Consider the following 18,496-nt stretch of genomic DNA (forward strand, 5'->3'; position numbering starts at 1 on the left):
GTTCAGATGTGGTTTACCATTGCCTGGCTCTACATAGTGGCCTAGGACTTCCTTGGTTCTCTCCTATCAAAATACTAACGGGGGCCAGCCCTGCTCAGCTTCTGAGATCCTGGGCCATCCAGGTCAGGTCCAATGTTCCCTCTAAGCTGAGCTAGCTCACAGATTTTTAGCCTCCAGGTCACACATTTTTGTCTTAACTCAGGAAAAATGGGCCCAGAGCACACTAATTTGTGCAGTAGCTCACAACTTAAATGCCAGTAGCTCACAAAGTAGAATTTTTGCTCACAAGACTACATCTTAGAGAGAACATTGATCAGGTCATAAACTGCATACCAACACACATGACGATAGTTATGTGGTAAATGTACTGTCAATGCCTCTTGGGTACACGCACAACTTCCCTCCAGGATGCAGCTTAGAGTAACCCACTCCTGGACTAGTGGGAAAGGAAGTTTCATGGTAAGTGAAACAAATTATTTCCCCCTATTTTGCAGCTGAAGTGGTGGGCCACAGTGCTGATTGGCTGTTCCTTGTGTTAATCATGATCCCAACATCCCTTTCTTTGGATCAGTTTTTGAAGTAGAGTTGCCAGCTCTGGGTTGTGAAATACCTGGAGATTTTAGGGGTGGAGCCTAGGGTAGGGAGGGACCTCAGCAGGGTATAATGCCAGAGAGTCCACTCTCCAAAGCAGCCATTTTCTCCAGGGGAACTATCTCTGTATTCTGAAGACAAGCTGTAATTCCACAGGTTACCCAGGTCCCACCTGGAAGCCAGCAACCCTATTAAGTGTAAGACATATTTTTAAAAAAGAGGTGCCAAGTGTTTGATAAATGTGCCTGAAACAAAACCAAGGAGAACAGCCTTCCTGAGGCTTGGGGGAGGACAAAAAAGAGGAGCCAATCAGCATTTTATTTGGAGGCTGTACCCAGGAGGAGCAAGGCAGGGAGAAGGAGAAATTGGCTTTCAGCAGGAAAAAAAAAACCTACAGGAATCTCTGTAGAAATCACATTTACATAGTTTTTTTTTTTTAATTTCATGTATAGTCTGCCTTTCTCACTGAGACTCAAGGCCCTACTGATCTCTCTGAAACTCTTGCAAGTAAAAACAAATTTTTCACAGAATGTATTTTCTACAAAGCTCCAAAACTGTTTATTTGATAAAAAGAAAATGAAATGCTGTGACTCATGATAGCAAATGAAGTGTTGTAGTCACCAAAGGACAAGACAAAGGCTATGTATGTTAAAGGGATACGTCCTCCCAGAAACTGGTCACACAGATCTCACTGCCCAGCCTCCAGTTCCAGTAAGCAGTAGATTGTATTGTTTTTGCACAGAAGTGGCTCTTAGTGACAGGGTTTGAATGGAATGGAGATTGTGTGCTTGCCAGCTCCCCAAAGTCACACCCACCCACAAGCAGACTTTCCTAGATTTTTTTTTAAATGGTGCTTTCCAATATGCTTGTTTCCTAAGCATCATTTAACACACTTTTGCTCCTTTATCAAGGCAGATGGAAAAGGAAAGGCTGTTCCGGCGCAGGTTCACAATTACAGAGGCAACGCATCACCCAGCAAGCTGTCATTTCCTTGAAAGACATATAGAAATCAGATTCTGCTCTATCGAGGTGCTATTTTAATGTAGACTCCATTCTTTGGTCCTAGTGTAGCTTGAGATTTCAGCTGCAAAGGAATCTGGGGAAGGGAACACAAACAGAACATGGAACAAGTCGCATAAACACACCACGGCTATTGCTTGCAAGGTGTTGGGCAAACCACTCAGGAGATGTGCTCATAACACTGACATATTCCCCTCCCCCCTTTCTTTCATTGTGGAACTTGAGGCAGGATGCACAGGGTTCCTAGAACGTGTCCCACCTAATCACTGACCAGATCCTGGTCTGCTGAACTTCAGCAAGCTACATCTTGTGTTTTTTTATCAGAGCATAATCTAACTCTGTGTCTGCCTATATATCCTGGCTCAGGGATAATTGTCAAGGGATGCAACTGCCTTATGTTTCTGTGCTCAATTTCCAAGTGTGATAGTAAGGCTGGGAAAGAGGCTTTGAAACGATGGAGAAGGGGGAACCCTGGACTTGGTCCTAGCAGATAGGTTTCTCTGATGGCAGAGTGTGAGCTTGAGCGCTTTCCTTTCCAGCCATGGCTGTAGGCATGCACATTTGTGGTGGAACTGAATGGAGCAAACTTCTTTTTCAAGGGCATTTTTTCCTCTTGTTCCTCAAAACCTTGTAAAGACAAATGTTACAACCAAAAAACAGCACAGGTCCTAACCTGGGTCTCAGGGCAGGTTTGAAAGCTGAACTTCTGCAAGATTCTTAGCAGTGCTAACTTGATCTCCATCAAAGCCAGCTTCACACCAATGCAGCCACGAGGTCCTGCGCCAAAGGGGAGATAGGAGAAGGGGTGGCGTTGCTGCTTGGCCTCTGCTGTAAACCTGGGAGATAGGAAGATTAAACAGCCACGTGAGAAATGGTAGGGGAGGATTAACAGGCCCATGGCAAACATTGCAAGGACAATGATAAACTGGATTTGATGCCAGAGGCTAGTTTCAAAACAAAATTGTTTCTGAGCATGTGCCCTTTGTAAGTTGTGTGAAGACATAGCTTGCCATCTGTGGAGAATATTTCTGTTAAAAATTTCATTCAGGACTAGCTCTACGAGAAAGCATCTTGATGTGAAACCTGTACCAACAAGTCGACACGCACGTTAAGATAGCAAATTATTTCTTCCAGCATGTAAAGTCCACTGTGTTTTGAACTCACAGCATCACAAAGAATGCATAAATAATAGTTATAATTTACACTACACTTGCATGGAAATAGTAGATAAGATAATAGTACCTGAATAATTATTTAGGTATAGAAATGATTCAATAACACACTGGGGGGGGGGCGGAAATACAAATTCTAAAAGTCCAATTCCAGCCCCTCCCCAAAACAAGAACAAAGAATGAATACTAACATAACAATGAATAATGAAAGAACAAAATCTGATCATAAACTACAAACATGAATGCAGAACTGATGAGAACTAATTGCTCACAATGCATCAGGGTTTTCAGACTGGAATAAATAAGTTGGCTATTGCTCCTGTTAGAGCTTCATTCCTCCCCACCCACCCTCCGCCTTTGATAGTGCTGCCCCATGGATTTGTTGTGTCAGGTGAAACATGTCCAGACATTATTGAACATATAATAAGAGAGTATGGTAATCCAGGTCTTATTGAAAAACTGGTGGAGAAACCAAGGTCTACCAAGGTATATTAAAATGCAGATGGAAGCGTGTGCCATTTATTAATGTCAACCTCAAACTTGGTTTATTCTCAGGCTTGCAATCTTCCTGCCTCCTCCACTGGCATGTGGAACCACACAGGAAGAATTTCTGGTTTAGGAAGTCTTCAATCTTGTTCTAATTTGTTGGGTCTGACTTTCAGGAGGCTTGTTACTTTCCCAGTTCTAAAACCAGAGTTACACTGTGATTTAGATTCCTGATTACTGAGAAAGAAACAACTCTAAATTTGCTAAGGCCTTTGCATTTGAACATGACCACACACTGATGATGATCGCTCCAAGCAGGAATCACTCCCATCCCCAGCATCAGGGAGAGAGAAGAAAGAAGGGGAGGGACGGTAGCTCAGTGGTAGAGCATCTGCTTGGTAAGCAGAAGGTCCCAGGTTCAATCCCTGACATCTCCAAAAAAGGGTCCAGGCAAATTGGTGTGAAAAATCTCAGCTTGAGACCCTGGAGAGCCGCTGCCAGTCTGAGTAGACAATACTGACTTTGATGGACCAAAGGTCTGATTCAGTATAAGGCAGCTTCATATGTTCACATTGCATGGGCTCAAGGCTAAACCAGACTCATTCTCACCACAAACAAACCCTGCTTTGCTTACAGTAACTGACTAAGAACATAAGATCATAAGACAAGCCATGTTGGATCAGGCCAATGGCCCACCCAGACCAACACTCTGTGTCACACAGTGGCCAAAAAAATTATATATACACACACACTGTTGCTAATAGCCACTGATGGACCTCTGCTCCATATTTTTATCTAATCCCCTCTTGAAGCTGGCTATGCTTGTAGCTGCCGCCACCTCCTGTGGCAGTGAATTCTATGCGTCAAGCTTCTTCCTTGCTTAGCCACATGAGATACAGTGTGTGATCTGATTAGGTCTGAACAGTGATACAAGAAGGGAAAAGGCAGTTCACATACCTTTCAGGGATAAACTTCTCGGGTTCTGGCCAAATCTTTGGATTGTAATGGAGGTGCCCAACAGCAATTTCTACTACAAAACCAGCAGGTATACATTGTCTCAAAATTACACAGTCTTTTGATGCTTCACGGGTGAACCTATAAGAGCAAAAGTTAAATATTTCAGGGACATAAGGACAGGAAAGGGAAGACTTATTGAAGAAACTTTTGAATGTAAACCATCAAGCTTGGGCCTGCCAAAAGAAAGGGCAATATACGTCTCTGAGTGCTGAAGAAACAAATAGTCTGCAGTGTGTAGAGAAGATGTTTCAGTCCATAAAGATTACAGTGTCAGAATCACAGCACTACCTGAACCAAAAGAGCTAATTGCCACAACTGCTTGTTCTAAGCAAGCTAATATTACTCAGACAGATCATTTCTGTGTTCTTCACCTTCTCTACTTACCTGCTGCTGCCATTTATCCAACCCAACCATCTTGCCAGAGTGACAGAAGAGCACTGCTGGGTGTTTTAGAAGGCATGCTTTCAAAAAGATTTCAGCTGCATCCACTCACCTGAATGCAGGTGGATACATGCGTAGTGTCTCTGCTATCACCATATCCAGGTAGAGGAGTTCATGTATGTTTTGGTAGTCAGGAACATCCTTGAAAAAAACAAAACCACTCATATTGTGATCCAGAATGCAAAATCCTGATCAAATATCAAATCACTTGTGACTGTGAGCTCTCCAGAGTCCGTATGGAGTGGACGGCATACAAATGTAAGGTAAATTAAATAAATAAATAAATAAAATATCTTCAAGTGTGGTGTAGTCACAGAATCAGAGAACAACATACTTGGAAAGGACCAGGGCTTTTTTTTTTTTTTTTGGAGCAGGAACGCACAGGAACGCAGTTCCAGCTGGCTTAACATCAGAGGGTGTGGCCTGATATGCAAATGAGTTCCTGCTAGATTTTTTCCTACAAAAAAGTCCTGTGTGAAACAATGGAGAAGTCAGGCGTGTGGCCTAATATGCAAATGAGTCCCTGCTGGGCTTTTTCTACAAAAAAGCCCCGGAAGGCCATCTAGTCCAACCCCTTCCTCAATACAGGATCAGCCTAGAGCATCCCTGACAAGCATTTGTCCAGCCACTGCTTAATGACTGCTATTCTATAGAATGCTGGATGTACAACTGCGGAGACATGAATTCATATCCTGTCTTGTCATTAAGCTCTTGGGCCAGTCACAATCTACATCTCTTATAAGGTTGTTGTGAGCATAAACTAGGCCCCTTCCCTATTTAGGTATGCTAGCCTAAGCACAAGATGCACATGTGACCAATACAAAAGGACATTTTTAGACCATTTTTCTGTTTTATTAGTATTGTGTGTGGCTTGCATTTTCTACTTCAGTCAACTAAGTGGTCTTGATCTTCCCAATTTCCAGAATTCCCCATATATCATATGTGCTCTAAAAGTAGCAAACAATCCTTTTTCTGGATTTAGCAGCCTAAAGGCCAGTGTCCTTAATATAAATTCAGTTTGTCAGATGTACAGAAATTATATAGCAAAATAAAGCAACATGCACCGTGCAATTTTTCAGTTTGCAGGAAAATAAGAATTTCAGTTTCTGAACATTGAAAATGCTTGCCAAGTGTCCAGTCTAAGGAGTAATATATTTATCACAGGACTTTAAAAAATAACAATATAAAAAATATAAAATGTGCACATATGAAGGGACATTTTTATATCTTCCTGTCATTTCAGCCGAGTTAGTAGTGTTACATCACCCTAACATGTATGTTTGTCTAAGTGTAAGAGCTGTCAAATAATAAGAATAAGATTCAAGAGTAAAAACATCCTTGAACATGATGTTATCATGTAGAGGAGAACAGTTGCGTTTTGCGCCAGTAACTAACAAACCCCCAAATAGCAAAGATGCAATTGGTATGTTTCCCCTGCCTCCAGAACTCCTTGACATTTCCCCAGTACTTCATACCCATTCTGGCTCACTTTGGCCGTAGAGAAAGGTCCAAAGGCACAGCAGGTACAATTTCCTTCCACCGAGGCTCAGGCTACTCTTGGGCAAATTGCCGCAACAGTGCAAGCCGCTGCTTGGTCCCGCCAGCTGAGGGCAGCAAAACTGCATGCAAGACTTTGCCAAACAAAGCCTAATATACGTGATTCAAACAGAAGATTCTCCCAAAACAAAAATGACAGAGGATAAACTGCCAGAAGTCTCTTTGCATTGAGAGGAGCTCAATGTTGCAAAAACCTCAGGTTTCTGGGGCTTAATCACAGGAGCTGCACAGGCTTGTGATGTCAGCCTTCTGTTTTGTAAATCCTTTGCATATTCTTTCCAAGAAAAAAGACAGCAAAGAAAGAGCCAGCAAATTGGACACTAATGTACATGGCCAAATTGGCACTATAATCCAGAATGGACAGTGAGGCACGGGGGGTGGGGGGAGAGGGCACCAAAGGATGAAGGATCCATTTAGCTTACTGCTACAGGTAAGCAATGATAAGAGGGTCTTTTCCCACTTTTCCCTTAAACTTCTGGACATTGTGCCATGCCCACAAAAGAGTGCACACATCTCTGCTACAGGATCACTGGCTATTCCTACAATATCCAGAAATCCAGCCTGTATTATCCCACTTTATGCATCCCATCGATGCTGAACAAATGGTTGAAGAGAATTAAAAAGCATACAAGCACATAAAAAGCATAATCCAGCAATTTAAAAGCAAATACTTAGGATCAGCATGGACCTTAGTGTCTGCTGAAATGCAATCCCATTTATTTCATTGAGGGTCAGCAAATATGCCAGCAAAACTTCTTGATCAATTGGATCAAAGCCTACTGAAAGATCAAAGAATGAAGCTTGGATGCTTGACCTTTGCCACTTCCAGAAGCAGAATAATCTACCCACAAAACTAGATCCAGCTCTGTTTCATACCTGGGGCAACAGAGATAGACAAAACCTGATAATGTCGGACAATATTAGAGGCATCCCACTGTCACCTTCTGCTGTACCTATAGTAATATAAACAAGGGTTACTGGCAAGACAGTGCTTGAGGATGGATTCACACAAAATATTTGGCAGGGCCAGGGCTTTTTGTGAGCAGGAACTCAAATGCCGTTCCGGCTGGTTTGGCATCAGGAGGGGTGGCCTGATATGCAAAAAAGCCCCTGATGGGCTTTTCCCACAAAAAGCCATGTGTGAAACAATGGTGATGTCAGGTGGTGTGGCCTAATATGCAAATGAGTTCCTGCTGGGCCTTTTCTACCAAAAAAGGCCCTGGGCAGGGTTACTGGTTGAAGCAAAGTTTTGTATTGTTTATTTGTTTATATATATGATTATACCCAGGGGTCGTTTGTAGAAAAATAGGTGGTGGAGCTCATCCAGGGATTGTTATGCAGCTGCACCTACTATTCAATGGACAAGGTGGGAAGGAGGAGGTGGAACTGTCGGAAAGGTTCAGGAGCTGTGCTCCTGTGAGCTTCTGCTGAATCCAAGGCCTGATTATACCCCACCTTTCTTTCCTGTGGGGACCCAAAGCAACTTACATTGTTCTTCTGGCCTCCTTTTTTATCCTCACAACAACGCTATGATGTAGGTTAGGCTGAGAGAGAGTGACTGGCCCAAGATCATCCCGAGAGCTTCCATGGCAGAGTGGTGATTCAAACCAGGGTCTCCAAGATCCTAGACTGACACATTAACCACTGTAGACAATCACAGATTCACAGAACCAACCCAGAAACCAAGACACTGGTACAGAGGACTGGCCTTTGCCCCATGTACCAGTTCTGTATTCAAGGCTATGAGAATCACAGGAAACAGAGACGGTGGCAATGTCTCAATAGCATGCAAAGCTGAGCATCTTTAATAAAGGCTGGTTTATACATTCAGAAAGGCCACATAGTATTTTCTTCAGAAGGTACACTGTGGAACACATGTGTCATGTTGTCTGTTTGAATGCCATCCCACTTTAAAACCTCCCTGCTCATGGAGTACTAATATGTCAGGGAGAAGAGTTTTAACCTTGTCTCCACCCAGCTGCAGTATTTTTCTTCATGAAGGGAGCATTTTTTTAAACACAAGGAAGCCTATTCTCATGCAATACAGTCAAAAAGCCTGTAAAATGAGGAGTGCAGAGATATTCTATAGTTAAAATTCTTCCTTTTGGTTCACTTGATTTTTACCTCAGTGTTGAATTTCTAAGCTGGTAACAGGCATTAACAGGCATTCTTATGTTCTTATGTTCTTAACAAAGTCACCATATCCTTTCTATCTGTTTGGGTAAAAAAATTACTCATCCTGCTTATTGCACCACTGCATTTCTTCCTCTGCCCCATCAGGGTTTGCCTTTTTAAAACTTTTCATTTTTTTAATTTGACAATCTGCAGGTCTGCCTATTCAACTATCCTTGCTACAAGGAACATGGGGTTTTTTTAAACCCTCTACTTCATCTAAGTTAAAAATATCTTGGATTCATTGTTTTACTTCCCAAATCTTTGTATTTCTGAAATATTTTTCACAGTTAGTGGGTTGACTGGATACTTAAAGAAAAAGATACTTAAAACAACCTGGAAGAACTTTCACTAGTTCACTATTCCAGTCAGTTTGAGCATCATATTCTTCACACTCATGAAGACAATTCACCATATGGTTTTTGGTTCTGCAGTCGCACTCCAAAGATAGTTGAAAGAGTGAAACAAATTATTGTGCATAACTTACCATGCAGGTCTTTGTAGAGAAGCCCATTGGCTTCTATGAGATTAGACTACAGGGACCCTGTATATTTTCTCCAAGAGGCTGTTATTTTCACATTGATAGTAATCCAAAATATGATATAACTAAACAGAGATTGAATCAACCTCTTTATTTTTGCTAGAAAGCATCATCAGCATTGCCAGCATATGCGTTTGGCTAGGCACCGGAATAGCTGGTTTGACTAGCATGCATGACACTTCTGCATAACTACATAAGGAAATATTTTAACAGACCATGGGTTTAAAAACACTTAACTAGGCTGGCAGCCCTTTCCATGCATAAGGAACAGGTACATGTTTCTCCCTGCGCTATTCATGCTGTGTAACGTGGGACAGGTATTAATGCAGAGGCCTCATGTGTGTGAGGCCCTATTTGAGCATTTCCCCACCCTCAGCAAAAGGAAGATTGTATGTACTGATTATACAAATATGCCTTCCATATGCAGCACCAGCCTCACTCAGCACTACACCATATGCATGGAGGAGAGACACGAGGCACACACCTGTTTTGCAAGGGAAGAAATCACTGCCCCAGTAAGAGTATGAACGGAGGCTGGGATTTTTGTACCCAATTCAATCCAGTATACGATTTTAGGAGTCTTACACAGCTTTGGTACTACAATGACAAGCAATACATGATTTGTAATTATATCTCTGGCCACACTCTATCCCAGGGGTGACTAGTCTGCATGAAGATCAACCTGAAAGGAAGCAAAGTCTCCACTGAACTCCATTCCAGTTCCTCTCTTAGTTGCCAGATCCCTAGGTGAGGCCTGGAGATCTCCTGGAATTACAGCTGATCTCCAGACTATAGAGATCAGTCCCCTGGAGAAAATGGCTGCTTCAGATGGTGGAGTCTATGGCATTGTACTCCACTGAGGTCACTGTCCTCCCCAGCTCCACCCCCAAATCTCCAGGTCAGTTCCCAAGGAGGCCACCCTCTCCTCCCCACATGTTGAAGATGGATTATGCCCTAAACCACCCCATAAAAAGTCTGCCATGAAAATGTTGTGAAAGCAACATCACCCCAGAGTCGGAAACGACTGGTGCTTGCACAGGGGACCTTTCCTTTCCTATTTTTGAAAAACTTATTTTTATATTTAGATGTAAAGCCTCTGCATGCTTACTACTGTGTTTACTGAGGTAAATAGATATGAAAAACTATAGCCATGCTCTTTCAAGTATACATATTTATAGATATGATCCCCAGGGAAACTACAATAAATCTGATGGTTTTTCTAGTAGCAGCCTGGGGTACAGAAGATGTTACTATCTCTTCTATAAATGAGACAATTGACTCTTTAAACATAGTTTACTCTGGAATAATGTAACTTAAGTTACACACATGCCAAGAAGTCATTTCAATTCTTCCCCTGCACTTAAGACAGCAGAGATTATATATATATAAATGATCTCTTTCTGTAAATTTGTCTGACACATTCAACATTTGTTCTTGGGTGGCAGAAAATTCTGAAAAGAGACATCTCTCAGGGGGAGAGAGGCAAAGAGGATATTAAAATGATAAAAGGACTGCAAGCTACCCAGCAACCAAAGGGAGCGATGTGATATGCAGATACAAAAGAGTGAGGAGATGGGTCCAAGGAGCATTGCGACAGTGGAGAGTCCCTGACTGCCCTGTGGTGATAGTTGAAACATATCTTGCCCACCTCAGAAATATTCTGTAGCAGTTACTGGAGACATTTTTGAAATAAAGAGTCTTCAAATCTCCTTCCCCCCACCCCCATCTCAGCAGACATTTGAGGTATCACTTGGAAGACAGATGATAAATTTAAATAATTCTCCTCCAGCTGGTTTTTGCAGCATGGAGGTGACAGTGCTTTAAATTAAGGGTCTGGGAATATAAAAGGCCCATGTGTTTATTTTAATCAAATGCTCATTTCCTCAATTTTGTGTTTATATTAAAAGGCATCATCACCACCAGTGTGAATTTTCATGCCCCCACAACAGAGACCGGCATGTGGATTCTGCACAGAGTTCTCTTTCATCCCGTTTTCATTTGCCGGGCTCTGTGAGCTACGCAGATGGCAGCAGGAATGCTCCTCGCATCCCCACAGAATGCAGGAATGTGCAGTCTCGCTAGGGAGCTCTGCTTCGATTGGAGAACGAAAGGCTTTAGACATAGGAAATAACTCAAAAAGTTCAATCCTATGCACATCTGAATGGACAAAAAGGGTGTACTGGGTAAGTCATAAATATTGCAGCACCCACACAACATCACAGCTTCTATGGCTGGTGAGTGTGTAACACCTAACCATGGTTTGGCATTTCGTGACCAAATTTCAGGTTCATGAACTCTCCCTTCCCTCTGCCTCTCCCTGCTTTGTTAACCACTAATGCAAGTGGTTACTTCCAGTTTAAGACAGTTTGCCATGACATACAAACTGGTAAATCTCCCAAAATGTGATTGCAAACCACTGCTTAAAGCTGGTTTACAGTCTGGGTTCATCATAGGGGAAGTACAAACAACAGCCTGTGTCTTCAGATATAGTGGTCTACTATGATTTGTCCTGAACTGGGAAGCAATGAATTGCATCTCCCCGTGAGAAAGGAAGAGGGAGCAAGAGGGGGAAGGGAGTTATATATTGTAACAGTAAACCCCAGCTTGGTGTTATATTGTGAATGGATTCCTAGGGTCATCCCAGGAAGCAATGCAAGATGACTCCGAGCACTGTTTCGATCCTACAGCAGCTTCAATATATAAGGTGAACAGGAGGATATATGTGTGTGTGCATGCATATAGATTAAGGTTGCCAGGTCCGACTCAGGAAATATCTGAGAACTTTGGGAGTGGAACCGGGAGGCTTTGGGGGTGGAGCCAAGAGCAAGGTTGTGACAAGCACGATTGAGATCCAAAGGGAATTCTGGCCATCACATACCTTTTAAATGCCTTCCTTCCACTGGAAAAAAATGAAGGATGGGGGCATCTTCTTTTAGGACTCATAGAATTGTATCCTCTGGTACAATCTTTTTGAAACTGGGAGATTTTTTTTAGGGGAGGCACCAGATGCTATGCTGAAAATTTGGTGCCACTACCTGAAAAAAACAGCACCCCCGCAGAGCCCCTGATACCCACAGATCAATTCTCCATTATACTTTACGTAGACCAGTTTCCATAGGGTATTAATGGAGTGCCCAGGAGACATTCAACCCCTGCCCCTGCTTTCTGATAACCCTAAAGTGGGGGGAGGGCCTCCAAGCCAGGGGATCCCCTTTGTGGGACTTTCTGTTTTTATTTATTTTGATATTGTATGAATTTAAGTTGCTTATGCACTTATAGAATGTAAAACTTTTCCTAATTTGTATTCAAAAGGTTTTCAGGTTTTGGCACAGTTACTTTGTAGTTACTTACCCAACTGGGGGGGGACTGGCAACTCTAATATAGAGCGAGTAGGGGAATTATACAGTTACTGGGATATTTTTATGCTGCTTTCTGCCCAAAGGGTCCTCCAAACCAGCTTACAGTCACTTCCACAATATGAAAGCAATTTTAGCAACACAGAAGAAAACAAACACATACTGAGCAGGCTGTGAGCCCAGGCTAACAGCTCTTGCCAAAGAATTTCTGTTTCTAGACACACCTAGGCTTTCTTTAAGTACTTACAGCAAGAAGGAAGCAAAGCCCAAGGTGCCCATTAAGGCTTCATGGGGAGGTGTGTCTTAACCTGGGTCTCCCAGCTCCTAGTCCAATACTCTGTGGTTACTGTTCCTATTGGTATATTTTTTATACTCACTTGCTTGGTTTTTTAAAAATGTTATTGACTACAATTGTGTTGCTGATATGTTTTTGTTGGTATGACATGTTTTATGGTTGCCCTTTTATTTGGTTTGGTTTTATTGTTGTGAGCCTCAGCAACAGAGTCTGGTGAGCTAGCATACAAATACTGTGACAAATATTACATGTTATAGAAGACAAAAACTCAATATGGGGCTGTTGTTTTGGGCAGCAGTTCTTGTAAGAACCTAGTTCCATCCCTAATTGTACCTGAGTTGGAGCCACTGGAAGACTGAACAGGGTGACTCTGAAAGGCTCAATACCCTGAGTCTGGGAAGGAGCAGGCAGGTTGGAAACTCTGAATACATAATCTAGAAACAGCCATCAGGTCTGTGTTCACATGAAATATGACTTTGGTGATCCATAGCCCATTCATCGCTCATCTGTCAATATGGTCAGGATTGGATATTCCTATTTCCATGTGTGCAGGCTTTCCTGTTCTTATCAGTGGTGGTGGGAAGTATGCACAGAACTGCCCCCCCTCCCGTGGGAAAGTTACTAATCCAGGCCATTTGCCCAGTTTAGTGTGTACCAGATGCTGAGGTGTATGCAACTGCCGAACCAGCAGTTTCTGCCTCCCAGGCTGATGCAAAGCTGTCGCATTTCATCACTAGATTTCACTATTTTGCTGCTGTATACTGAATTCAGAAAACAGTGTGGGCATGTGGGGGAAAGGCATTGTGCGACAGTGAAAATATAACATTTGAGTGGCTTTGATAGGCTGAAGGAAAGTCTACGTTTTGAAATGAGTTTTTCAAAGACATTTTCGGTGGGCTATGGTGCTGGTACAGAGGACTGTAACTGAATCAGTTGCATCACTGGGGGGGGGGAGGGACTTGAATGGATGAATTGGCCCCCCAAAACAGGCAGATCTTAAGAATATAAGAACATTAGAAGAGCCCTGCTGGATCAGATCAATCTAGTCCAGCATCCTGTCTAACACAATGGCTAACCAGTTCCTTTGGAGGGCCAACAACAGGGCATAGAGCCCAACACCTTCCTCTGGTGTTGCCTCCTGACTTTAGGATTTGGAGGCTTCGTGTCTCTGAATGTGGAGGTTCCTCTCAGTCACCATGACTAGTAGCCATTGGTAGACCTACCCTACATGAATCTACCTAATCCCCTTTTAAAGCTGTTTATTCCTATGGCCATCACTACATTCTCTTGCAGTGAATTCCACAGTTTAATAACTTTCTAACTAATCTAACAGGATCTAACTGTGCTATCCAATAACTGCTATTACAATCATAGTTTGTCAAGTCTAGGAGAAGGCTTTGGATGGCCTCAGTAGGCTTCCCAACCCCCTCCGCCCTGGCGGGGGACCACTGAAATTGCATCCTCCTCCCCCGCTCTCAAAAAATCTGGGGGCGGGGGGGGGAGAGAACATATCTTTAGGCATCATGTTGTAGAGCTTCTGATCCGTTTTAAAATGTGTCCCTTTAAGGCTGCACAGGAAACAGGAAGGGCTTCATGGGAAAGTAACAGTTTCCATGGAGAACGGCCCCTCCCTTTCTTTTCCTGTCGAGCCTTGCTTTCGTTTTCCCAGCAAGCACATTCTGCTGGAAGAAGACCAAGTACGGTAAGTGTTTGTGTGTGTGTGAGAGAGAGGGAGGAAGGGGGCAGGGAGGGGGGATTCCCTGGTATGGAAGTCTTCTCCCCCCCTTTAGAAAGTGTGTGGGGGAGGGAAATGTCTACTACGCACTCTGTTATTCCCTATGGAGAACGATTCCCATAGGGAGTAATAGGGAATTGATCCGTGGGTATTGGGGGCTCTGGGGGGGCTATTTTTTGAGGTAGAGGCACCAGATTTTTAGTATAGCATCTAGTGCCTCTCCCCAAAATACCCCCCAGGTTTCAAAACGATTGGACCAGAGGGTCCAATTCTATGAGCCCCAAAAGATGGTGCCCCTATCCTTAATTATTTCCTATGGAAGGAAGGCATTTAAAAAGGCGTGCTGTCCCTTTATATGTGATTGCCAGAACTCCCTTGGAGTTCAATTATGCTTGTCACATCCTTGTTCCTGGCTCCACCCCCAAAGTCTCCTGGCTCCGCCCCCGAAGTCCCCATATTTTTCTTTAATTGGACTTGGCAACCCTAGGCCTCAGCCAAAACTCAGGGTATGCTCACTTTTATGCTGAGCCTTGCCACCTATGCAACTGTCCCAGTACTGTCTATTCCAACTGGAGATAGATCAAGATGAGTGACTGTGTTTGTCTATAGCACTAGAAAAGAGCAAGTTATAGCAGTGAGCAGTGACTCAAGAAAGCTCATGCCCTGCCACAAATTTTATTAGTCTTTAAGATGCTACTAGAAGAAGAAGATGATGATATTGGATTTATATCCCGCCCTCCACTCCGAAGAGTCTCAGAGCGGCTCACAATCTCCTTTACCTTCCTCCCCCACAACAGACACCCTGTGAGGTGGGTGGGGCTGGAGAGGGCTCTCACAGCAGCTGCCCTTTCAAGGACAACCTCTGCCAGAGCTATGGCTGACCCAAGGCCCATTCCAGCAGGTGCAAGTGGAGGAGTGGGGAATCAAACCCGGTTCTCTCAGATAAGAGACCACACACTTAACCACTACACCACTACACCAAACTGGTTCTCCACACCAGACTAGACTCTTGCTCTTTTCTATTCCTATCTTATTCCCTATCAGGGCTTAAAGCAGTATATGTGTGTTTAGTGGAGGGTCTGACTGGGCATAACAAACCATTTTCTGGAGTTGTGGCCCCCAACCAGTGTGCCCTCTAAGGTGAGTTAGTGTGAGCTAGTTCACAGATTTTTAACCTCCAGCTCACACAGGATGGGTGATCAGGAAGGATGATCCCAGAGCACACTAATTTATGCAGTAGCTCACAACTTTAATGCCAGTAGTTCACAACTTTGATACCAGTAGCTTACAAAGTAGAATTTTTGCTCACAAGACTCTGCAGTTTAGAGGGAACATTGCCCCCAACCCTCTTTGATTTGCCAGTAAAACCAAGAACTCAAGTCTCCTTTTCAAGAATTACATTGCACATATGTAGTTCCAACCACAACACTCAAGCATCACCCCTAAGGCGGAGGGCTTCCCCACCCCTCGCAACCTTCTGCCTCTAAAGCATGTGTTTTCCCTTTGAACAACAGGCCCTTCCAATGGTTATCTAAAATTAGTGTGGGAAACAAATATCTTTATTTCTCTTCCATGTTTGCTGGACTAGATCACTCAAGAATTAAAGCAAGTAATCCAGTTTACAGGAATAAAATCAAGAACTCTCCATCACATGGGATAATTACTGTTTACTCTGATAAGGGGAAACTTCGCTTTCTTATTGCTGTATTAAACATTTCTGCCGCACCTTGTAGCTTTAAAGCATTTTATCATGCCACTTCACTTTTGTATAGCACCTTTTGTCGAAGGTGCTCAAAGCTTTCGATAGAGATGAATGTAATTAACAGTCTTCTCCACACTCATGTCGTTAGTAACTATAAAGTACACATTATCTTTGTCTTACACAAGGGGAAAAGCAGAACTGCCAACATCGAGTGTTTAAGAATTCCAAGATTGACTTCCGACCTTGAGTTTGTAGGAATGGGGCTCCCTTGGGCTGTATGATTTAAGCTTTTGTCCAGGAGAGCCTGAAAGTTAAGACTGCACATTTGAAACCGCTGATTTGCATACCGTTCAGATGGTTTCAGTGGAGAGTAAGTGTTCCCAGCTAAAGACCCACTTCTGAAGGCATGCCCTTGGAAGGGAAAGGGATTACAAATATTAGTTACTTATAAAAGTACCCTCTTTGAGAAAGGGCTAAGGTGTGCATCCTGTGCCTTCAAGGCTGGCCCTAGACAGCCTGGCACCCTAGGCAAGGCTAACTTCTGGTGCCCCCCCTGCACTGATAATACCACCAAGTCACGTGGGGGCACCCAATTCCCAGAAGGCCAGTGCCCCCAGAAGGCCAGCGCCCTAGGCAATTGCCTAGTTTGCCTAGTGGCAAGGCCAGCCCTGTGTGCCTTTAACTTCCAAAAAGGAGGAACTTAGAAGAAAACTTTCATTGTTCTGCTAGATCATGGGGAAAGCAATGCCTGTCAGAATTCTCTTTTCTGGGTGACTCTAAAAGGAATAGATCCTGTATTCATCTTGCCTAAAGAGCCCCCCCCCCACAAACACACAGGTGCAGGATTCAGTGACTACCCCCAGAATGCTAGGAATCGTTATTTTGATACACGCCCCTTTAACTAAAAGCTAATTTTTTAAAACCTAAAGTATTACCATGTAAAAATTTACAAAGCATACATTAGTTGGGGAAATCTCACAAACCAGAGACTGACGCTTCAGAGCTCTACAAAGCACTTTGACCTTCCCCCATGGGTAACAGAAAGGGATTAATCTATGCAAAAGAAGCCAAGATATAAATATAGATATAGAAAGATATTCTGCATAATTTGCGTATCTTGGCATGGAAAAATATTAGCCATGTGATGTACTCTTAATGGAGCTGTTGTAATGTGGAACAGAGGGGGGAAAGTTCACAAAGTGCTTTTCACACTGAAAGTGCTAAAGAAATGCTAAATAATAACCACCTCCTACTCTTTTGCCATTCTTGGGGTTGCAGTTCTTGTACCACCTTCTTGAAACACCCTCTGAGATTAAACATTTCTATTTTTCTCTCCTCTGTCTTGTGTCCAGTTTTCCTATAGCAGCAGTAAGAAATGATGACCAAAGGTTAGGGTTGCCAAGGCTCCCTGACCACTGTTGGGTGATTGGGGGTGGTGGTGGTATGAAGAGAATTAAAGAAAATAAATAAATAAATCATGTTGCCAGATCCAGGTTGAGAAACTCCTGGAGATTTGGGGATGGAGCCTAGAGGGGACAGGGATCTCAGTGGGGTACAATGTCACAGAGTCATAGAATCATAGAGTTGGAAGGGACCTCTAAGGTCATCTAGTCCAACCCCCTGCACAATGCAGGAAACTCACAAACACCTCCCCCCTAAATTCACAGGATCTTCATTGCTGTCAGATGGCCATCTAGCCTCTGTTGAAAAACCTCCAAGGAAGGAGAGCCCACCACCTCCCGAGGAAGCCTGTTCCACTGAGGAACTGCCCTAATGGTCAGGAAGTTCTTTCTGTTGTTGAGCCAGAAACTCTTTTGATTTAATTTCAACCCACTGGTTCTGGTGCTACCTTCCGGGGCCACAGAAAACAATTCCACACCATCTTCTATATGACAACCCTTCAAGGACTTGAAGATGGAGTCCACCTCCAAAGCACCCATTTTCTCCAGGGGAACTGATCTCTATAGTCTTGAGATGAGCTGTAATTCTTGAGATGTAATTCTTGTAATTCCAGAGGATCCCCAGGTCCCACCTGGAGGGTGGCAATCCCTAGTTGTTACAGACAGAAAAACAAATATTGCCAGGGAAGATAATACACTCAGAAGCAGATTTTTAAATGGAGAGAGCTTTGCTTGAGGAAGGCCTGAGTGTAACAGCAGTGACTGTGTGTAATCTCCTCCTCTATGCCCTCCTTTCAAAGAGTGTAATTTGCAGCGACTTCTAACAGTTTCAACAGAGGCTCGAGTCTGTTCTTGATTGGACTCTGTGTTCCTTCTGCATAGGTTCAGAGTCTATAGCAGAAGTATCAAGAGCCTTCTCATCTCATCCACTTTTATTGGGTGAATTTCAGTTGCTGACACCTGATGTGGACAAAGGAATAAATATCTGCCAGATCTCTGTTTATCTTGCCT

The 18,496-nt window shown here is 43.3% G+C and overlaps 1 protein-coding gene across 2 annotated transcripts in view; it reads right to left on the reverse strand.

The window, feature by feature from the left end:
• Positions 1–1,123: 1,123 nt before the first annotated feature.
• TBXAS1 (thromboxane A synthase 1) overlaps positions 1,124–18,496 on the reverse strand; it is a 443,365-nt gene continuing 425,992 nt past the window's right edge. For both annotated transcript variants that reach the window (XM_060245644.1, XM_060245645.1), the window contains 4 exons: positions 4,780–4,868; positions 4,227–4,364; positions 2,285–2,447; positions 1,124–1,687 (listed from right to left, as the gene is read on the reverse strand). In XM_060245644.1, the coding sequence (XP_060101627.1) occupies positions 1,613–1,687; positions 2,285–2,447; positions 4,227–4,364; positions 4,780–4,868 (465 nt within the window). In that variant the 3' untranslated portion in view covers positions 1,124–1,612. The remainder of the gene's footprint in view (positions 1,688–2,284; positions 2,448–4,226; positions 4,365–4,779; positions 4,869–18,496) is intronic.

This window comes from Heteronotia binoei, chromosome 8 (genome assembly GCF_032191835.1).
Source record: "Heteronotia binoei isolate CCM8104 ecotype False Entrance Well chromosome 8, APGP_CSIRO_Hbin_v1, whole genome shotgun sequence".
In the NCBI taxonomy this organism is placed as follows: domain Eukaryota; kingdom Metazoa; phylum Chordata; class Lepidosauria; order Squamata; family Gekkonidae; genus Heteronotia; species Heteronotia binoei.